This window comes from Dendrobates tinctorius, unplaced genomic scaffold (genome assembly GCF_039654945.1).
Source record: "Dendrobates tinctorius isolate UK_male_01 unplaced genomic scaffold, ASM3965494v1 ptg000237l, whole genome shotgun sequence".
In the NCBI taxonomy this organism is placed as follows: Eukaryota; Metazoa; Chordata; class Amphibia; order Anura; family Dendrobatidae; genus Dendrobates; species Dendrobates tinctorius.
In genome coordinates, this window is record NW_027361904.1 from 69,068 (window position 1) to 88,504 (window position 19,437).

The 19,437-nt window shown below is 46.4% G+C and overlaps 1 protein-coding gene across 1 annotated transcript in view; it reads right to left on the minus strand.

Annotated features, from left to right (window-relative positions):
* The window catches only part of LOC141060409 (interleukin-31 receptor subunit alpha-like), an 83,282-nt gene that overhangs the window by 17,887 nt on the left and 45,958 nt on the right, over positions 1–19,437 (minus strand). The window contains exon 9 of the mRNA XM_073556647.1: positions 16,120–16,288. Coding sequence (XP_073412748.1) covers positions 16,120–16,288 — 169 coding nt within the window. The remainder of the gene's footprint in view (positions 1–16,119; positions 16,289–19,437) is intronic.

Here is a 19,437-nt window from a genome sequence, read left to right on the forward strand (position 1 = left end):
GGAAGCATGTCCCCAGTGAAGGATTCGTCCTCGGTCCTTCTCAGGCACAAAAGTCTTGCCAGGTGGAGGTGAGAGAAGAGAAAGTGGTGCCACCGTGATGAACCGGGATGGATCCAAGATATGCGTGGGTTCTTCTTCGACATCTGAGGGAAGGAAGGATCTGGACAAGGCGTCAGCTTTGAGGTTCTTGTTGCCTGGGCGAAAATGTAGATCAAAATCGAATCGAGCGAAGAACAGAGACCACCTGGCCTGGCGTGGGTTGAGTCTCTGCGCAGACCAAAGATAAGCTAGATTCTTATGATCTGTGAAGATTGTGAAGGGATGTGCGGCGCCCTCCAATAAGTATCTCCACTCTTCTAGAGCTAACTTGATGGCCAGCAGTTCTCGGTCCCCTATGGAATAATTCCGCTCTGGGGTGGAAAAGGACTTGGAAAAGAAGCCGCATGTGACGAGTTTACCGGAAGAAGATTTTTGAGACAAAACCGCTCCGGCTCCAGTTGCTGATGCATCCACTTCGAGGACGAACGGTTTGTTGGCCTCAGGACGATGGAGTACGGAAGCCGTGGTAAAAGCTCGTTTTAGAGATAGGAAGGCCTCCTCTGCTTCAGGGGTCCAGACGTGCGGGTTGGCTCCTTTACGAATCAAAGATGAGATAGAGCCGGCCAATGAGGAAAAATGAGGGATGAACTGCCGATAATAATTTGCGAAGCCGAGAAATCGCTGAACGGCTTTCACCCCTTGGGGACGTGGCCAGTTGAGCACGGCAGACACCTTCGCCGGATCCATACGCAGGCCGAAGTCGGAGATGATATATCCCAAAAATGGAAGGGAGGACTGTTCAAAGACGCACTTCTCCAATTTGGCGTACAGGCGATTCTCCCTCAATCGGAACAGCACTCGGCGGACATCTCTTCTGTGGGTGGACAGATCGGGAGAGAAGATCAGGATATCGTCAAGGTATACAACCACACTGGAGTACAGAAGGTCTCGGAAGATGTCGTTCACGAATTCTTGAAAAACTGCGGGAGCGTTGCACAACCCGAAGGGCATGACGAGGTACTCGTAGTGTCCATCCCTGGTGTTGAAGGCGGTCTTCCATTCATCTCCGGAGCGAATACGGATGAGATTATAGGCTCCACGGAGATCCAATTTAGAGAAGATTCGCGCACCTCGCAGCCGGTCGAACAGCTCGGGGATGAGAGGCAGAGGATATCTGTTCTTGATGGTAATCTGGTTAAGACCTCGATAGTCAATACAGGGGCGGAGAGACCCGTCCTTCTTCTTAACAAAAAAGAAGCCAGCCCCAGCGGGAGAAGAAGACTTTCGGATGAAGCCTTTGGCCAAATTCTCTTGTACATATTCAGACATGGCCTGGGACTCGAGTGGACTCAAGGGATAGATTCGCCCCCGGGGCGGAGTCGAGCCGGGAACAAGCTCGATGGGGCAATCATATTGCCGGTGCGGTGGAAGAGCCTCTGCCTCTTTCTTATCAAAGACATAGAATCATAGAATCGTAGAGTTGGAAGGGACCTCCTGGGCCATCTGGTCCAACCCCCTGCTCAAAGCAGGATTCGCTAAATCATCCCAGTCAGATGTCTGTCCAGCCTCTGTTTGAAGACTTCCATTGAAGGAGAACTCACCACTTCTCGTGGCAGCCTGTTCCACTCATTGATCACTCTAACTGTCAAAAAGTTTTTTCTAATATCTAATCTGTGTCTCTTCCCATTCAGTTTCATCCCATTGCTTCTAGTCTTTCCTTGTGCAAATGAGAATAAAGTTGATCCTTCTACAATGTGACAGCCCTTTAGATATTTGTAGACAGCTATTAAGTCTCCTCTCAGTCTTCTCTTTTGCAAACTAAACATTCCCAAATCCTGCAACCTTTCCTCATAAGACAGGGTTTGCAGACCGGTCACCATTCTGGTCGCTCTTTTCTGAACTTGCTCCAGTTTGTTGATGTCTTTTTTAAAATGTGGTGCCCAAAACTGGACACAATATTCCAGATGAGGTCTGACCAAAGAGGAGTAGAGGGAAATAATGACTTCACGTGATCTAGACTGTATGCTTCTGTTAATACATCCTAGAATTGCATTTGCCTTTTTTGCTGCTGCATCACACTGTTGACTCATATTCAGTCTGTGATCTATTAGTATACCCAAGTCTTTTTCACATGTGCTGTCACTTAGCCCTATTCCTCCCATTCTATATATGCTTTTTTCATTTTTATTGCCCAGGTGTAGTACTTTGCATTTCTCCCTGTTAAAAACCATTCTGTTAGTTGCTGCCCACTTCTCCAGTTTATTTAAATCTTTTTGAATCCTCTCTCTCTCTTCTCTAGTATTAGCTATCCCTCCTAGCTTTGTGTCATCAGCAAATTTAATCAGTTTACCCTCAATTCCTTCATCTAAATCGTTGATAAAGATGTTGAACAATACAGGGCCCAGGACAGAGCCCTGTGGTACCCCACTTGAGACATTCTTCCAACTGGATGTGCAGCCATTTACGACCACAAACATCTGAAAAAGCCCAATAGACCGAGGGCAAATCCGCAGGACCCGAGACAGGAGACGAGCATTTGAGGGGTTGTACTGGACGAAGACATCTAGTCTGGCAAACGCAGCCCCAGCGAAGGATGTCTCCGGTCCGCCAATCTAGGACAGGTTCATGCATCCTCAACCACGGAAGGCCCAGGAGCAAGGTGTGGGAAAGAGATGGCAGCACGAAGAAGGTTATTCTCTCACGGTGCAGGACCCCGATCTGTAATTCCAGCTCTTCAGTGACCAACGTTACGGTCTCGCGCAAGGGAATCCCGTCGACTGAGGCTAACTGCCGGGGAACCTCCAAGGACCTAACAGGTATCCCCAATCTCTTCACCGCCTCGAGTTGGATGAAATTACCAGCAGCCCCTGAGTCAATATAGGCTAGCTCCGAGAAACGTTTGGATCCCTGGATAAACAAAACAGGAAGGGTCAAAGGTAGAGAGGTGTCGAAGGCACCTAGGGAGGCCTCTCTTACCTGTCCTAGGCGGAGGAGTTTCCCGGCCTCACAGGGCAGGAACGTAGAAGGTGGGAGGCACTGCCACAATAGAGACAGAGACCATGAGTGAGTCTCTCCTGGCGGCGTAGCTCTGCGGGCCTGAGTCGGTCAACCTGCATGGGTTCAGGGGCTGACGCCGAGGTGGAAGGCCGGGCGCGGGGAGGACTGCGCCTCGGAGGAGAGAACCGAGTGGGTCTTCTCTCCCTGACGGCCTCGCGGGAACGCTCGCGGAAACGCAGGTCAATTCGCGTTGCCAGCGAGATGAGATCCTCCAAAGAAGTAGGTGTATCCTTGCCTGCCAACTCATCTTTGATTCGGGGCGACAAGCCACGCCAAAAAGCCCCTACTAAAGCCTCATTGTTCCATCCTAGTTCAGAAGACAACGTACGGAAGTGGATGGCGTACTGTCCCACAGAGAGAGCACCCTGGCGAAGGCAGAATAAGGACTCGGTAGCGGAGACCAGACGCCCGGGCTCATCAAAGACCTTGCGGAATGTCTCCAAGAAGGTGGCGAGCTGGGAGACTATCGGGTCATCTCGCTCCCACAAAGGATTCACCCAAGCCAACGCCTCACCCTCTAAGTGGGAAATCATAAAGGCCACCTTGGCCCGGTCGGAGGGATACTGCAGGGGTGCCAGCTCGAAGTGCAACTGACACTGGTTAATGAACCCCCGACAGAGCTTGGGATCCCCACTATAGCGTGGGGGTTTAGCCAAGCGGGGCGAGGACTGGGAAGCCGCAGGCACAGGGACGGCGGCCGCCGTCTGTAGAGCTAGAAGGCGGTTATCTACAGAAGCTATGTAGTTTAAAATATGGGCCTGGGTGTCGCGCTGCTGAGCAAGCTCCTGCTGTAAGCCGGAGATTTGGGAGGCAATCCCCGGATCGGAGGTTTGCAGAGATGAAAGTCTGGACTCCATAGACTTGAGGAACGACATGATCCTCGCCTGATTCTCACGAAGGAACAAAAGTTCCTTTTGGGTCGGGGTCGGGGTACCAGCGGAATCCATGGCCTGAGTATTCTGTAAGGTACACCTGGGGTGGACCCGCTAGACCGTGGCAACGAACCTCCCGGGGGCGAGCTGACCAGGTGGACCACCCCCTATACAGGGAGCGTTTGGGGCAAGCCCGCGGGTAACTATTACCACGGCAGCTGGTACCCTGGAGAGTAACGACAGACAGACAACTAGAGCCGGGTTGGGGGTACAGGACTGACGGTACCGGCTTGGAGACACAGGACAGGCGGGCACGGCTGGGAGACACAGGACAGGCGGGCACGGCTGGGAGACACAGGACAGGCGGGCACGGCTGGGAGACACAGGACAGGCGGGCACGGCTGGGAGACACAGGACAGGCGGGCACGGCTGGGAGACACAGGACAGGCGGGCACGGCTTGGAGACACAGGACCTAGGAGAGAGGAAAAATGGAGAGGTGAACGAGCCACGGATGGACAGGACGCGATAGCGTGCATAGAGGGCGGCCAGAATCACTAGGGAAAAGCAGTGATACTCAGGCACCGCAGGCAGGAAGAGGCGGCCAGATATAGGGGCTAGTAGGAGGACTTCCGGGTCGTGTCCTAAGGTGGAGGAGGAGCAGGCGCGCGTCCTCAGGAGGAGGAGGAGGAGCGCGCGTGCCCAGGCACAGTATGTGCGCGCGCCCGCCGAGCAGGAGGGGCGGGAGCGTGCACCCGGCGCGGTCCGGAAGACCGGACGAAGGGGACCGCCGGACAGAGAAGAGGAGCCAGGGAGGACCGAGGACGGCGGCGCAGAGGGAAGCAGGATGCCGGAGGAAGGGTAAGCTGCGGCCGGGAGGAGGCAGAGAGGGGAGCGCGCGGCAGCCGCCGCGTGACATACTATCTATGTAGTATGTTTGGTTCTGGTTCTGTGTTTGTGTAGTATGCTAGGCTCTTGTACAATATCTATGTGGTATGTTTGGTTCTTGTTCTGTGTTGGTGTAGTACGCTAGGTTCTAGTATACTATCTATGTAGTATGTTTGGTTCTGTGTTGGTGTAGCACGCTAGGTTCTGGTACAATATCTATGTGGTATGTTTGGTTCTTTTTCTGTGTTGGTGTAGTACGCTAGGTTCTAGTATACTATCTATGTAGTATATTTGGTTCTGGTTCTGTGTTGATGTAGCACGCTAGGTTCTGGTACAATATCTATGTGGTATGTTTGGTTCTTGTTCTGTGTTTGTGTAGTATGCTAGGTTCTAGTATACTATCTATGTAGTATGTTTGGTTCTGGTTCTGTGTTTGTGTAGTATGCTAGGTTCTTGTACAATATCTATGTGGTATGTTTGGTTCTTGTTCTGTGTTGGTGTAGTACGCTAGGTTCTAGTATACTATCTATGTAGTATGTTTTGTTCTGGTTCTGTGTTTGTGTAGTATGCTAGGTTCTTGTACAATATCTATGTGGTATGTTTGGTTCTTGTTCTGTGTTGGTGTAGTACGCTAGGTTCTAGTATACTATCTATGTAGTATGTTTGGTTGTGGTTCTGTGTTGGTGTAGCATGTTAGGTTCTGGTACAATATCTATGTGATATGTTTGGTTCTTGTTCTGTGTTGGTGTAGAACGCTAGGTTCTAGTATACCATCTATGTAGTATGTTTGGTTCTGTGTCGGTGTAGCACGCTAGGTTCTGGTACAATATCTATGTAGTATGTTTGGTTCTTGTTCTGTGTCGGTGTAGCACGCTAGGTTCTAGTATACTATCTATGTAGTATGTTTGGTTCTGGTTCTGTGTTGGTGTAGTATGCTAGGTTCTAGTATACTATCTATGTAGTATGTTTGGTTCTTGTTCTGTGTTGGTGTAGTATGCTAGGTTCTAGTATACTATCTATGTGGTATGTTTGGTTCTTGCTCTGTGTCGTGTAGCACACTAGGTTCTAGTATACTATCTATGTAGTATGTTTGGTTCTTGCTCTGTGTCGGTGTAGCACGCAAGGTTCTAGTATACTATCTATGTAGTATGCTTGGTTCTGGTACTGTGTTGGTGTAGTACGCTAGGTTCTGGTACAATATCTATGTAGTATGTTTGGTTCTTGTTCTGTGTCAGTGTAGCACACTAGGTTCTAGTATACTATCTATGTAGTATGTTTGGTTCTGGTTCTGTGTTGGTGTAGTATGCTAGGTTCTAGTATACTATCTATGTAGTATGTTTGGTTCTGGTACTGTGTCGGTGTAGTAAACTAGATTCTGGTGCAATAGCTATGTAGTAAACTTGGTTCTGGTACTATATCTGTGTAACAGAAAAAATGAACTGGAGTGTAAGTTGGTATGCATGCAAAATAGGAGCATGTTCACACTGGCCATTAAACAGACAAAACCCAAGATGAAAGCAAAATGAACATATAACCTGCTGTAAGTAAATAGGTAAAAGTAATAGTGCATATAAAGAACATTAGATACTTAGTAAACACTGTTTTTTTAAATAAAAAAATGCATAAAAGCCATCCCACCAACAACAAGGTGTACCATAATTGGGATGGTCCTAACTTCTAGTATTAAAACCTTACCATGTGTGAAAGTGACATCCTGTGTGAATAAGGGCTGAGCAGCATCAGGTCCCAAACATGGACACACAGCAATGGAAAACAATATAAACATTATCTCCATTCTACATTAAGAAAGGGGGGCCGCACCCTTACCAGCACTAAATGCAGAAACGTGAAGTCAGGGGCGGGCTGGGCCGGTGGCAGGGAGGCAAATGCCCCCCGGGCCGCTTCCCCAGCAGCTGTGCAAGACCGGCCGCCTGATGGCCCTGCACAGTGATCTGCGTGCGGCCGTGTCTGCTGCCATGTGATGTGATGCAGCCGGCAGCAGACACGGCCGCACAGGCGCGCACATCACAGTCTGTCTCAGCCGCTGTCTGCGGCTTATGAGACAGACAGACTGTGTTGTGCACGCAGGCGGCGCGATAACGTCATTGCCTCGTGCCGCTCAATGGGCCAGAAGAGAAGACGGAGGCTGCGGTGCCGGGAAACAGGATGAGGTGAGTATAAACGTTATTTTTTAGATGAATGGGGCTGTGGGGCCATCATACTGTATATATGGGGGGGGGTTGAAACTGCGGCCATCCTACTGTATATATGGGGGGGTTGAAACTGCGGCCATCCTACTGTATATATGGGGGGGTTGGAACTGTGGCCATCCTACTGTATATATGGGGGGTTGAAACTGCGGTCATCCTACTGTATATATGGGGGGGTTGAAACTGTGGCCATCCTACTGTATATATGGAGGGGTGAAACTGCGGCCATCCTACTGTATATATGGGGGGGTGAAACTGCGGCCATCTTACTGTATATATGGGGGGGTGAAACTGCGGCCATCCTACTGTATATATGGGGGGGGTTGAAACTGAGGCCATCATACTGTATATATGGGGGGTGAAACTGCGGCCATCATACTGTATATATGGGGGGGTGAAACTGCGGCCATCATACTGTGTATATGGGGGGTGAAACTGCGGCCATCCTACTGTATATATGGGGGGGTGAAACTGCAGCCATCATACTGTATATATGGGGGGTGAAACTGCGGCCATCCTACTGTATATATGGGGGGGTTGAAACTGCGGCCATCATACTGTATATATGGGGGGGTGAAATTGCGACCATCATACTGTATATATGGGGGGGTGAAACTGCGACCATTATACTGTAAATATGGGGGGGTGAAACTGCGACCATCATACTGTATATATGGGGGGGTAAAACTGCGGCCATCATACTGTATATATGGGGGGGTTGAAACTGCGGCCATCATACTGTATATATGGGGGGTTGAAACTGCGGCCATCATACTGTATATATGGGGGGGTGAAACTGCGACCATCATACTGTATATATGGGGGGGTGAAACTGTGACCATCATACTGTGTATATGGGGGGGTGAAACTGCGACCATCATACTGTATATACGGGGGGTGAAACTGCGGCCATTATACTGTATATATGGGGGGTGAAACTGCGGCCATCCTACTGTATATATGGGGGGGGTTGAAACTGCGGCCATCATACTGTATATATGGGGGGGTGAAACTGCGACCATCATACTGTATATATGGGGGGGTGAAACTGCGACCATTATACTGTATATATGGGGGTTGAAACTGAGGCCATCATACTGTATATATGGGGGGGTGAAACTGCGACCATCATACTGTATATATGGGGGGGTGAAACTGCGACCATTATACTGTATATATGGGGGGTGAAACTGCGGCAATCATACTGTATATATGGGGGATGAAACTGCGGCCATCATACTGTATATATGGGGGGTGAAACTGCGGCAATCATACTGTATATATGGGGGGATGAAACTGCGGCCATCACACTGTATATATGGGGGGGTGAAACTGCGACCATCATACTGTATATACGGGGGGTGAAACTGCGGCCATCATACTGTATATACGGGGGGTGAAACTGCGGCCATCATACTGTATATATGGGGAGTGAAACTGCGGCCATCATACTGTATATATGGGAGGTGAAACTGCGGCCATCATACTGTATATATGGGGGGGTGAAACTGCGGCCATCATACTGTATATATGGGGGGGTGAAACTGCGACCATCATACTGTATATATGGGGGGTGAAACTGCGGCCATCATACTGTATATATGGGGGGGGTGAAACTGCGGCCATCATACTGTATATATGGGGGGCTGAAACTACGGCCATCATACTGTATATATGGGGGCTGGGGCCATCCTACTATGTATATGCGGTGGAACTGGGGCCATCATACTATATATATGAGGGAACTGGGGCTATCATCCTTTATATATAAGGGAACTGGGGCCATCCTACCATATATTATATATATAGGGGAACTGGGCCATCATACTATATACAGGGGTGAAAATGGGGCCATCTTACTACATATATGGGGAAACTGGGGGCATCATACTATATACATGGGGGAAAAGGGGGCATCATACTATATATGAGGAAACTGGGGTCACCATACTATATATATGGAAGAACTGGGGCCACCTTATACATGGGGGAACTGGAGCCTTTCTACTATATACTGTATACAGTTGTGGCCAAAAGTATTGACATCCCTGCAATTCTGTCAGATAATACTCAGTTTCTTCCTGAAAATGATTGCAAACACAAATTCTTTGGTATTATTATCTTCATTTAATTTGTCTTAAATGAAAAAACACAAAAGAGAATGAAGCAAAAAGCAAAACATTGATCATTTCACACAAAACTCCAAAAATGGGCCAGACAAAAGTATTGGCACCCTCAGCCTAATACTTGGTTGCACAACCTTTAGCCAAAATAACTGCGACCAACCGCTTCCGGTAACCATCAATGAGTTTCTTACATTGCTCTGCTGGAATTTTAGACCATTCTTCTTTGGCAAACTGCTCCAGGTCCCTGATATTTGAAGGGTGCCTTCTCCAAACTGCCATTTTTAGATCTCTCCACAGATGTTCTATGGGATTCAGGTCTGGACTCATTACTGGCCACCTTAGAAGTCTCCAGTGCTTTCTCTCAAACCATTTTCTAGTGCTTTTTGAAGTGTGTTTTGGGTCATTGTCCTGCTGGAGGACCCATGACCTCTGAGGGAGACCCAGCTTTCTCACACTGGGCCCTACATTATGCTGCAAAATTTGTTGGTAGTCTTCTGACTTCATAATGCCATGCACACGGTCAAGCAGTCCAGTGACAGAGGCAGCAAAGCAACCCCAAAACATCAGGGAACCGCCGCCATGTTTGACTGTAGGGACCGTGTTCTTTTCTTTGAATGCCTCTTTTTTTCTCCTGTAAACTCTATGTTGATGCCTTTGCCCAAAAAGCTCTATTTTTGTCTCATCTGACCAGAGAACATTCTTCCAAAATGTTTTAGGCTTTTTCAGGTAAGTTTTGGCAAACTCCAGCCTGGCTTTTTTATGTCTCGGGGTAAGAAGTGGGGTCTTCCTGGGTCTCCTACCATACAGTCCCTTTTCATTCAGATGCTGACGGATAGTACGGGTTGACACTGTTGTACCCTCGGACAGCAGGGCAGCTTGAACTTGTTTGGATGTTAGTCGAGGTTCTTTATCCAACATCCGCACAATCTTGCGTTGAAATCTCTTGTCAATTTTTCTTTTCCGTCCACATCTAGGGAGGTTAGCCACAGTGCCATGGGCTTTACACTTCTTGATGACACTGCGCACGGTAGACACAGGAACATTCTGGTCTTTGGAGATGGACTAGTAGCCTTGAGATTGCTCATGCTTCCTCACAATTTGGTTTCTCAAGTCCTCAGACAGTTCTTTGGTCTTCTTTCTTTTCTCCATGCTCAATGTGGTACACACAAGGACACAGGACAGAGGTTGAGTCATTTTTAATCCATGTCAACTGGCTGCAAGTGTGATTTAGTTATTGCCAACACCTGTTAGGTGCCACAGGTAAGTTACAGGTGCTGTTAAACAAATTAGAGAAGCATCACATGATTTTTCGCACAGTGCCAATACTTTTGTCCACCCTCTTTTTTATGTTTGGTGTGGAATTATATCCAATTTGGCTTTAGGACAATTCTTTTTGTGTTTTTTCATTTAAGACAAATTAAATGAAGATAATAATACCAAAGAATGTTGTGTTTGCAATCACTTTCAGGAAGAAACTGAGTATTATCTGACAGAATTGCAGGGGTGTCAATACTTTTGGCCACAACTGTATATGAGTGACCTGGGGTCATCATATATATATGGGGTGACCTGGGGATATCTTACTATATGTATGGGGCTGTGGGACCATCATACTTTATATATGGGGGACTGGGACCATTCTACTATATACATGAGGGCAACTGGGGGCACCAAACTATTTATTTGGTGCAGTGGGGCCATCATACTATACAGTTGAAACCAGAAGTTTCCATACATTATATAAAAAGACACATATGACCTAAAACGGGAAAGGTTTATTCTGATTTCATGTCAGATATTGAGAAAAACATGCAGATTTTTATACGGTATATAGTGGATGTAAAGTTCTGGTTTCAACTGTATATACATAGGGAGCAGTGGCGACCTTCATACTATATATAGGGGCAATGAGAACATCTTATTTGATATAGGGGCTATGTAGCCATTTTACCATATATAGGGAGATGTGGGGTCCTCAATGTATAATAAAGGGTTTTGGGGACCATCGTATTTTGTTTTGTGGTATGTAGGACCATCATTCTGTATATTCAGAGCTTTGTGGGCACTCAGAGGACATTATTTGTTATAAATGGGGACATTATTGGTTTTGATAGGGGCACTCACATTCCATTATTTTTTTCTTAGGGCTCGGTTCTTCTCCCATATCTCTGTAGTAGGCTCCATTCTCCTATACTTCTGTAGTAAGCTCTGTTCTGCTCCCATATCTTTGGAGTAAGCTCAGTTCTGCTCCTATATCTCTGTAGTAAGCTTGGTTCTCCTCCCATATCTCTGTAGTAAGCTCCGTTCTGCTCCTATACTTCTGTAGTAAGCTCTGTTCTGCTCCCATATCTCTGTAGTAAGCTCGGTTCTGCTCCCATATCTCTGCAGTAAGCTGCATTCTGTTCCCACATCTCAGCAGTAAGCTCAGTTCTGCTCCCATATCTCTGGAGTAAGCTCCGTTCTGCTCCCATATCTCTGTAATAAGCTCCGTTCTGCTCCTATACTTCTGTAGTAAGCTCTGTTCTGCTCCCATATCTCTGTAGTAAGCTCGGTTCTGCTCCCATATCTCTGCAGTAAGCTCCATTCTGTTCCCACATCTCAGCAGTAAGCTCAGTTCTGCTCCCATATCTTTGGAGTAAGCTCCGTTCTGCTCCCATATCTCTGTAATAAGCTCCGTTCTGCTCCTATACTTCTGTAGTAAACTCAGTTCTGCTTAACAAGATGGTACATTACTCCCTCTAGGATAGCACATTTCAAACCAGATTCATCCCCATTATGTTGGAGAGGGTGTGGGTTCAAGGGAGAATTGAAACACATATTCTGGACATGCCCAGCTCTCACAGAGTTATGGAATAAGATTTCCATATATATTGGTGGACTTCTTGATAAGAACTTTACTTTTTTTTTAAGTCATAATACATCTTTTACTGATAACCAAAAATATGATAGCCACCTTCTGGAGGAGAACTGACATACCAAGGTTCTCTGACTTTGTGGATAGACTAAAGACACATAATACCTTGGACTTAAAATTCTCAATAGCAAATGGATGCTTGCATAAATACGACAAAAAATGGAGCTTGTGGAACACTAAATACCAAGTCTTAGATTAGTTAAGGTTTCTTTGTTGATGACTTTTTTTCTTTTTTTGTGTTAAAGGTAGCTTTCTTGCTATTTTCAGTGTACATAGTTTGAACATAGAAATTCATGGAAGACCAAGACAGTTCAATATTGAAGTAGATATTCAAGTCTTTACAGATCTGTCTTTGTTACTATTAAAAATTCTTTCTCTCCCTTCCCTATCCCAAACCCTTTCCTTCCCCTTTTCCCCTACTTATCAATGCAAATTATTACACAAAGAGCATGTTTTGTAAAATCTGTTAAAATGCCTAATAAAAAATATTTTGAAAATAAACTTAGTTCTGCTACCATATCTCTGTAGTAAGCTCCGTTCTGCTCCCATATCTCTAGTAAGCTCGTTCTGCTCCCATATCTCTGTAGTAAGCTCCGTTCTGCTCCCATATCTCTGTAGTAAGCTCTGTTCTGCTCCCATATCTCTGTAGTAAGCTCTGTTCTGCTCCCATATCTCTGTAGTAAGCTCCGTTCTGCTCCCATATCTCTAGTAAGCTCGTTCTGCTCCCATATCTCTGTAGTAAGCTCCGTTCTGCTCCCATATCACTGTAGTAAGCTCTGTTCTGCTCCCAAATCTCTGTAGTAAGCTCTGTTCTGCTCCCATATCTCTGTAGTAAGCTCCATTCTGCTCCCATATCTCTGTAGTAAGCTCAGTTCTGCTCCCATATCTTTGTAGTAGGCTCAGTTCTGCTCCCATATCTCTGCAGTAAGCTTCGTTCGGCTCCCATATCTTTGTAGTAAGCTCCATTATGCTCCCATATCTCTAGTAAGCTTCGTTCGGCTTCCATATCTTTGTAGTAAGCTCCGTTCTGCTCCCATATCTCTAGAAAGCTCCGTTCTGCTCCCATATCTCTGGAGTAAGCTCCGTTCTGCTCCCATATCTCTGGAGTAAGCTCCATTCTGCTCCCATATCTCTAGAGTAAGCTCCATTCTGCTCCCATATCTCTGGAGTAAGCTCCGTTCTGCTCCCATATCTCTGGAGTAAGCTCCGTTCTGCTCCCATATCTCTGGAGTAAGCTCCGTTCTGCTCCCATATCTCTGTAGTAATCTCGCTCCTGCTCCCATATCTCTGTAGTAAGCTTAGTTCTGTTCCCATATCTCTGTAGTAATCTCGCTCCTGCTACCATATCTCTGCAGTAAGCTCGGTTCTGCTCCCTTATCTCTGCAGTAAGCTCAGTTCTGCTCCCATATCTCTGTAGTAAGCTCCAGTCAGCAATCTTGGTTCTGGTCTCGTGTCTATGTAGTCAGCTTGCTTCTGTTACATTATCAATGTAGGCAGTAAGCTTGGTTCTCCTTCCATATATATGCAGCTAGCTCCGTTCTGTTCCCATATCTATGTACCACTCTGTTTTTAAAGCAAGTTATCTCTGCTTCTTTAATGCAGCGGCCAGAGACAAACAGGGCAAAAGCACCGCAACTGGAGGGCCACTGCCTTGTGACTGCCCCCCAGGCTGAAAAGTGTCAGCCAGCCCCTGCTTGAAGTGCCTTGCGAAAGTATTTGGCCCCTTGGAACTTTTCAACCTTTTCCCACATATTATGCTTCAAACATAAAGATACCAAATGTATGGGAAAAGGTTGGAAAGTTCCAGGGGGCCGAATACTTTCGCAAGACACTGTATGTACAAGTTAGGCTTTTGAAACTGTATGTATGCTCTGTGCTTAGTGTTGGCTTGATTCTCTGAAAAAGCCTTGTAATTTGCAACGCCACCTTGACCATGCTGGCAGGGCTGATTTTAGATAAAATGGGTCACTGGTCAAAAGTTTAAAGTGGGGCCCCCAATGCTCAGATATTGCAAAGAAACATTTTGGTTGCATTTACATGCGCTGATCTCAGGTCGCTAAACGAGCGTGATCAACAATATTGAAGTCATTCAACGCTTGATTCTCGGCCTCTTTACAAACAATGAGGAACAATAATGGGCACTGAACGATTACTAGTAGATCAATCTGTCCCCATACAGTATCATGTTATCAGCAGCATATCTGCAGTTTTCATTGGCGACGTGCTGCTGAGAACAATGATTTTTGTTTCAGCATCAACAATCCAATCACCTGATGAATAGACAGCATTTTGCTTGTTTATTATAATACAAATCATAGTCCTCCACATAATATAATGCAACTCATCGTCCTTTATATAGTACAATGTGCCCCACAGTCCTCCATATAGTATAATGTGCTCCATAGTCCTCCATATAGAATAATGCATTCCCCATAGTCCTAAATATAGTATAAAGTGCCCCATAGTCCTCCATATAATATAATTCACTTCCCACAGTCCTCCATATAGTATAATGCACTTCCCATAGTCCTCCATATAGTATAATACACTCCCCATAGACCTCCATATAGTATAATACACTCCCTATAGTCCTCCATATAGTATAATACACTCCCCACAGTCTTTCATATAGTATAATACACTCTCCATAGTCATCCATATAGTATAATACACTCCCCATAGTCCTCCATATAGTATAATGCACTCCCCATAGTCCTCCATATAATATAATACACTCCCTATAGTCCTCCATATAGTATAATACACTCCCCACAGTCATCCATATAGTATAATACACTCCCCATAGTCCTCCATATAATATAATACACTCCCTATAGTCCTCCATATAGTATAATACACTCCCCACAGTCATCCATATAGTATAATACACTCCCCATAGTCTTTCATATAGTATAATACACTCCCCATAGTCATCCATATAGTATAATACACTCCCCATAGTCCTCCATATAGTATAATGCAATCCCCATAGTCATCAATAATGTATAATACACTCCCTATAGTCCCACCTATTATAATACACTCTCCATAATCATCTGTACAGTATAATACACTCCTCAGTCTTTCATATAGTATAATACACTCTTCATAGTCCTCCACATTGTATAATGCACCCCCATCCATGTAATACAATGCACTCCCCATTGTATAATGCACCTCGTAGTTCTTCATATAGTATAATTAATTCCCCATAGTCCTCGGTACAGTATAATGCAGGTCCCATATAGTACAGATAGTATAATGCGCTCCCATAGTCCAATAGAGTATAATACAGCCCCCATAAAGTATAATGCACACCATAGTCCTCAATAGAGTATAATGCAGCCATCCTCAGAGTATAATGCAACCCCCTCAGAGTATAATGCAGCCACCCCATAGACTATAATGCAACCCCCCATAGAGTATGTTGCAGCACCACAGTACTGCAGTATTATGGCCACCACGTTCTCACTGATATTTAAAAGAAAAAAAAACCTCTCCCCATTGCCCCGCTGCTCCGGTGTCTGCAGCACATCTCCTCACAGCTCCATTGCTCGGCACAGCATGGTGAGCGATGAAGTGATGTCATCACGCACCCACTGCGTCAGAGGCAAAGGAGATAGATGGGAGAGGGAATGTGATCTGTCGCACTCTCCTTTCAACTGTATCGTCCTGACTCACGGGCCCCATAGCGGCCGCATTGTGTGCCACTATTAACCGGCTGGGATCCCTGAGGTAGCTGGGGCCCTAGGCAGATGCCTAGTCTGCCTGCCCCTAACACCGGCCCTAAATGCTAGACATCTATCCAAACACCTTCACAGCACGTGCCTGGTTAGTGCATAGATATAAACATATAAACTACATTCACACAAAAACACACATTTACCCATCACACACATCATTACTATGACTAACGATGACATATATAACTACGTGTTATATGTATATTACAGTCACAAGCTATTAAGCAATGACCAGAGGCAAACTGCTATCATCTACCCATGCAACAACTTACCTTTCTCCGCTGTCCTTCCTGAGAGGGCAGCGCTCCACTCACTCCATAACAGCTGACCACTGTTACCAATGCACCGTACAGCGGCCTCATACTCCGTGTAGGGAAGGAGTCCGCTGAGGTTGTAGCTCATTTCTCTCTCTTTCCCCATGTACAGATCAGGGCTGTAGTCCTGAGATAAAAAACAGAGACGATATATATATATATATATATATACTTCAAAATACCAAATATCATATATACAAGGGTGGAATCTGGCCAGGTCCCTCCAGTTCTCAAACCGAAGCAAAGAGGATTCCACAATCCAGTTCCCCCGCACTGAATTCACCAGCGCAGCACAATTCATATGCTTTTAGACTATGGGCACTTCAGGAGCCATCAAAGTCATGCCAGGTATTGGTATAGCTGTGATTGGCCGGAGCAGCATGTGACTTGGCCTGTATAAAAGCCGGATCAAGAGTTCCTCCGCCATTATGCTCTCATTAGTGTAGGAATGGGACACATCTGGAGCGAAGGACAGATTCTGATTGCGCACTCTGCAAACACAACTCTGTATGTACTGTACAACCCCTATATGTACTAGTACTGTGCTAAAAGCCGCTGTGTGTACTCTGCACCCCTCTGCCTGCGGGAGTATTACCCTTTAAGCCACTGTGTGTACTCTGTACCCCCTGGCTGTGGGAGTACTATCATTTTAGCTGCTGTATGCACTCTGCACCCATATCTGTGGGAGTACTGTCCTTTAAGCCACTGTGTGTACTCTGCACCCCACCTTACTTTGGGCGTACTGTCCTTTAAGCCACTGTGTTTACTCTTCACCCATATCTGTAGGAGTACTGTTCTTTTAGCTGCTGGTTGTACTCTGCAACCCCCCCTGCTGTGGGAGTACTGTCCTTTATGCTGCTGCGTGTACTCTGTACCACCCTGGTTGTGGGAGTACTGTCCTGTAAGCCGCTGTGTGTACTTTGCACCCATATTGTGGGAATACTGTAGTTTAAGAGGTCGGGGGAGAAGGGCTCACTGCATGGGGCAGTACTGCAGCAGGAAGCTATGTCTACAGTATGTTTGTATGTATGTACGGTATATGTATGTGTATCTATGTGTGTTTAAGTATCTGTGTGTGAATGTACGGTATATGTGTATGTATGTCTATGTATGTGTGTCTATGCACGGTATATGCAGGGGTGGACATACCGCATGTGCGACTGCACTGGGGCTTGGAGGTGGAGGGGGCCCCTGACGGGCAGCAAACACTGAGGGCAATCTGGCCTGTTTATCCAGCGCCGAGGTTTTGGGGGCCCCTGGCCAGATTGCCCTCATGTCAGGGAGCGATCCCTGCACCTCCACTGCCTACAGGAGAATATGTTAGCAGAGCGGAGCTTCAGGGATCCGTCCTGCTCCCTGCCCGCACTTCCTGTCTGACACAGCAGCGCAGCTGAATGACCTCAACATTCAGCGCACACCTGTCTCAGAGACAAAGCTACTGGCGACGATGATGCAGTGGCTGCGGGAGATTGTGCGGATAGGTGAGTGGTGCTGTGTGTGTGTACGTGGTGGAGAGGGCAATTATGGGGGTGATGGAGAGGGCAATGATGGGGGTAGGGGGGACAAAGCAATGATAGAGGTGGTGGACAGGGCAATGATGGGGGATGGTGGGGTAGAAGGCAATGATGGAGGTGATGGAAAGGCAATGATGGTGGTGGTGGGGGAAAAGGCAATGATGGAGGTGGTGGGGGAAAAGGCAATGATGGAGGTGGGGGGAGAAGGCAATGATGGAGCTGGTAGAAAGGGCAATGATGGAGGTGAGGGGGAGGGAAATGATTGGGGTGGTGGAGAGGGCAATGATTGGGGTGGAGGGGGAGAACAATGATGGAGGTGGTGAAGAGGGCAATGATTGGGGTGGAGAGGGAGAACAATGATGGAGGTGGTGGAGAGGGCAATGATGGATGTGATGGAGAGGGCAATGATGGAGGTGATGGGGAGGGCAATGATCAGGGTGGAGGCAATGATGGACGTAGGGAGAGGACAATGATAGGATGCGGGGGGAGGAGGAGAATGAGGTGTGTGGGGGATTGGGATAGGAGGAAAGGTGACTTATAATGGACTTACGAACAGGGGGAGGGGAGGAGGACGTTAGATATGAGTGTAAAATGAATTGGGTGGTGGAGGAGGGTGCTAAGCCCCTGATAGTGTCCTCCTCCATCTCACAATTCATTGTGATGCTATCGGGGACTTAAAATTTATTGGAGATTGGGAGAGGAGGCGATAAGGTTCATAGGACCCTTTATAATGATTTGAAAGGTGGGAGAAGACGCTGTCAGGGATGTAATGAATTGGGAGATGGCGGAGGATGCTCAGTTCTTGGTAGCTTTTTCTCCCACTTCTAAATTCATTATGATGCTATCAAGGACTTATAAAGAATGATGGGGACACAGGACAAGGACTAAGGCTATGTGCACATGATCAGGACTTGCAGGAGAAAATTCTGCTGCTTATCCTAATGTGTTGGCAGGAAGAAAGTTGCGTAAAATACATTTATTTTTTTTCCACATTATTCCCAAGCTTTTGCTACGTATTTTTCCTATTAGTATGGGTTAAATATGCTGCAGGAATTGACCGCAAATCTGCAAGGAAAAAATAAGCAGCGTGTGCCTGAGACTTCAGGGATCTCATTCACTTTTCCTGTACTGTAAAACCTTGCATATTTTCCGTGTGCGCATAGCCGAACAGGTAATTGGGGAGAGTCACAGACTGAGTTATATTATTTGGAGTCAGAGATTATAGTTAATGGGGGGCACAGTGCTGCTTATCAGTTTATATATTAATGGTGCGTGGCTAATAGTATATTAATGGTGGGGTACGTATCTGTATTCGGGGGGAGACACTTGTATGTATACAATGTATGTGACCTTGTTATTTTTAAGGCTGCAACGATCATCGTGACAAGACGAGTCGTGGCTGGGAGATGTCGACATGAAGGTCTGACCAGATGGAGAAGAAACAGGAGAAAGCGGCTCTAATCAGACGAGACGTCAGCTGTAAGTGCCAGGATGTAGATATTATTCTGTATCTGCTCTGTGTGACGGGGAGTGATAATGTTATCTGTAAAATCCCTTATTCTACATTCTCACATTTGTGTGAAATGTCCGTGTGCTTCCAGGTTTTTTTATCGGTTGGCACACGGACTCAAAGTTTTATAGTTCCATTCATACATGCATGAAAATCACGGATCTGAGAATGAGATCCCTGAGGATCAGAGAATGTTCTGTTCTCATCCGATTTTGAGGATCAGAATAGGACGTGCTGAATACGTCTGTAAAA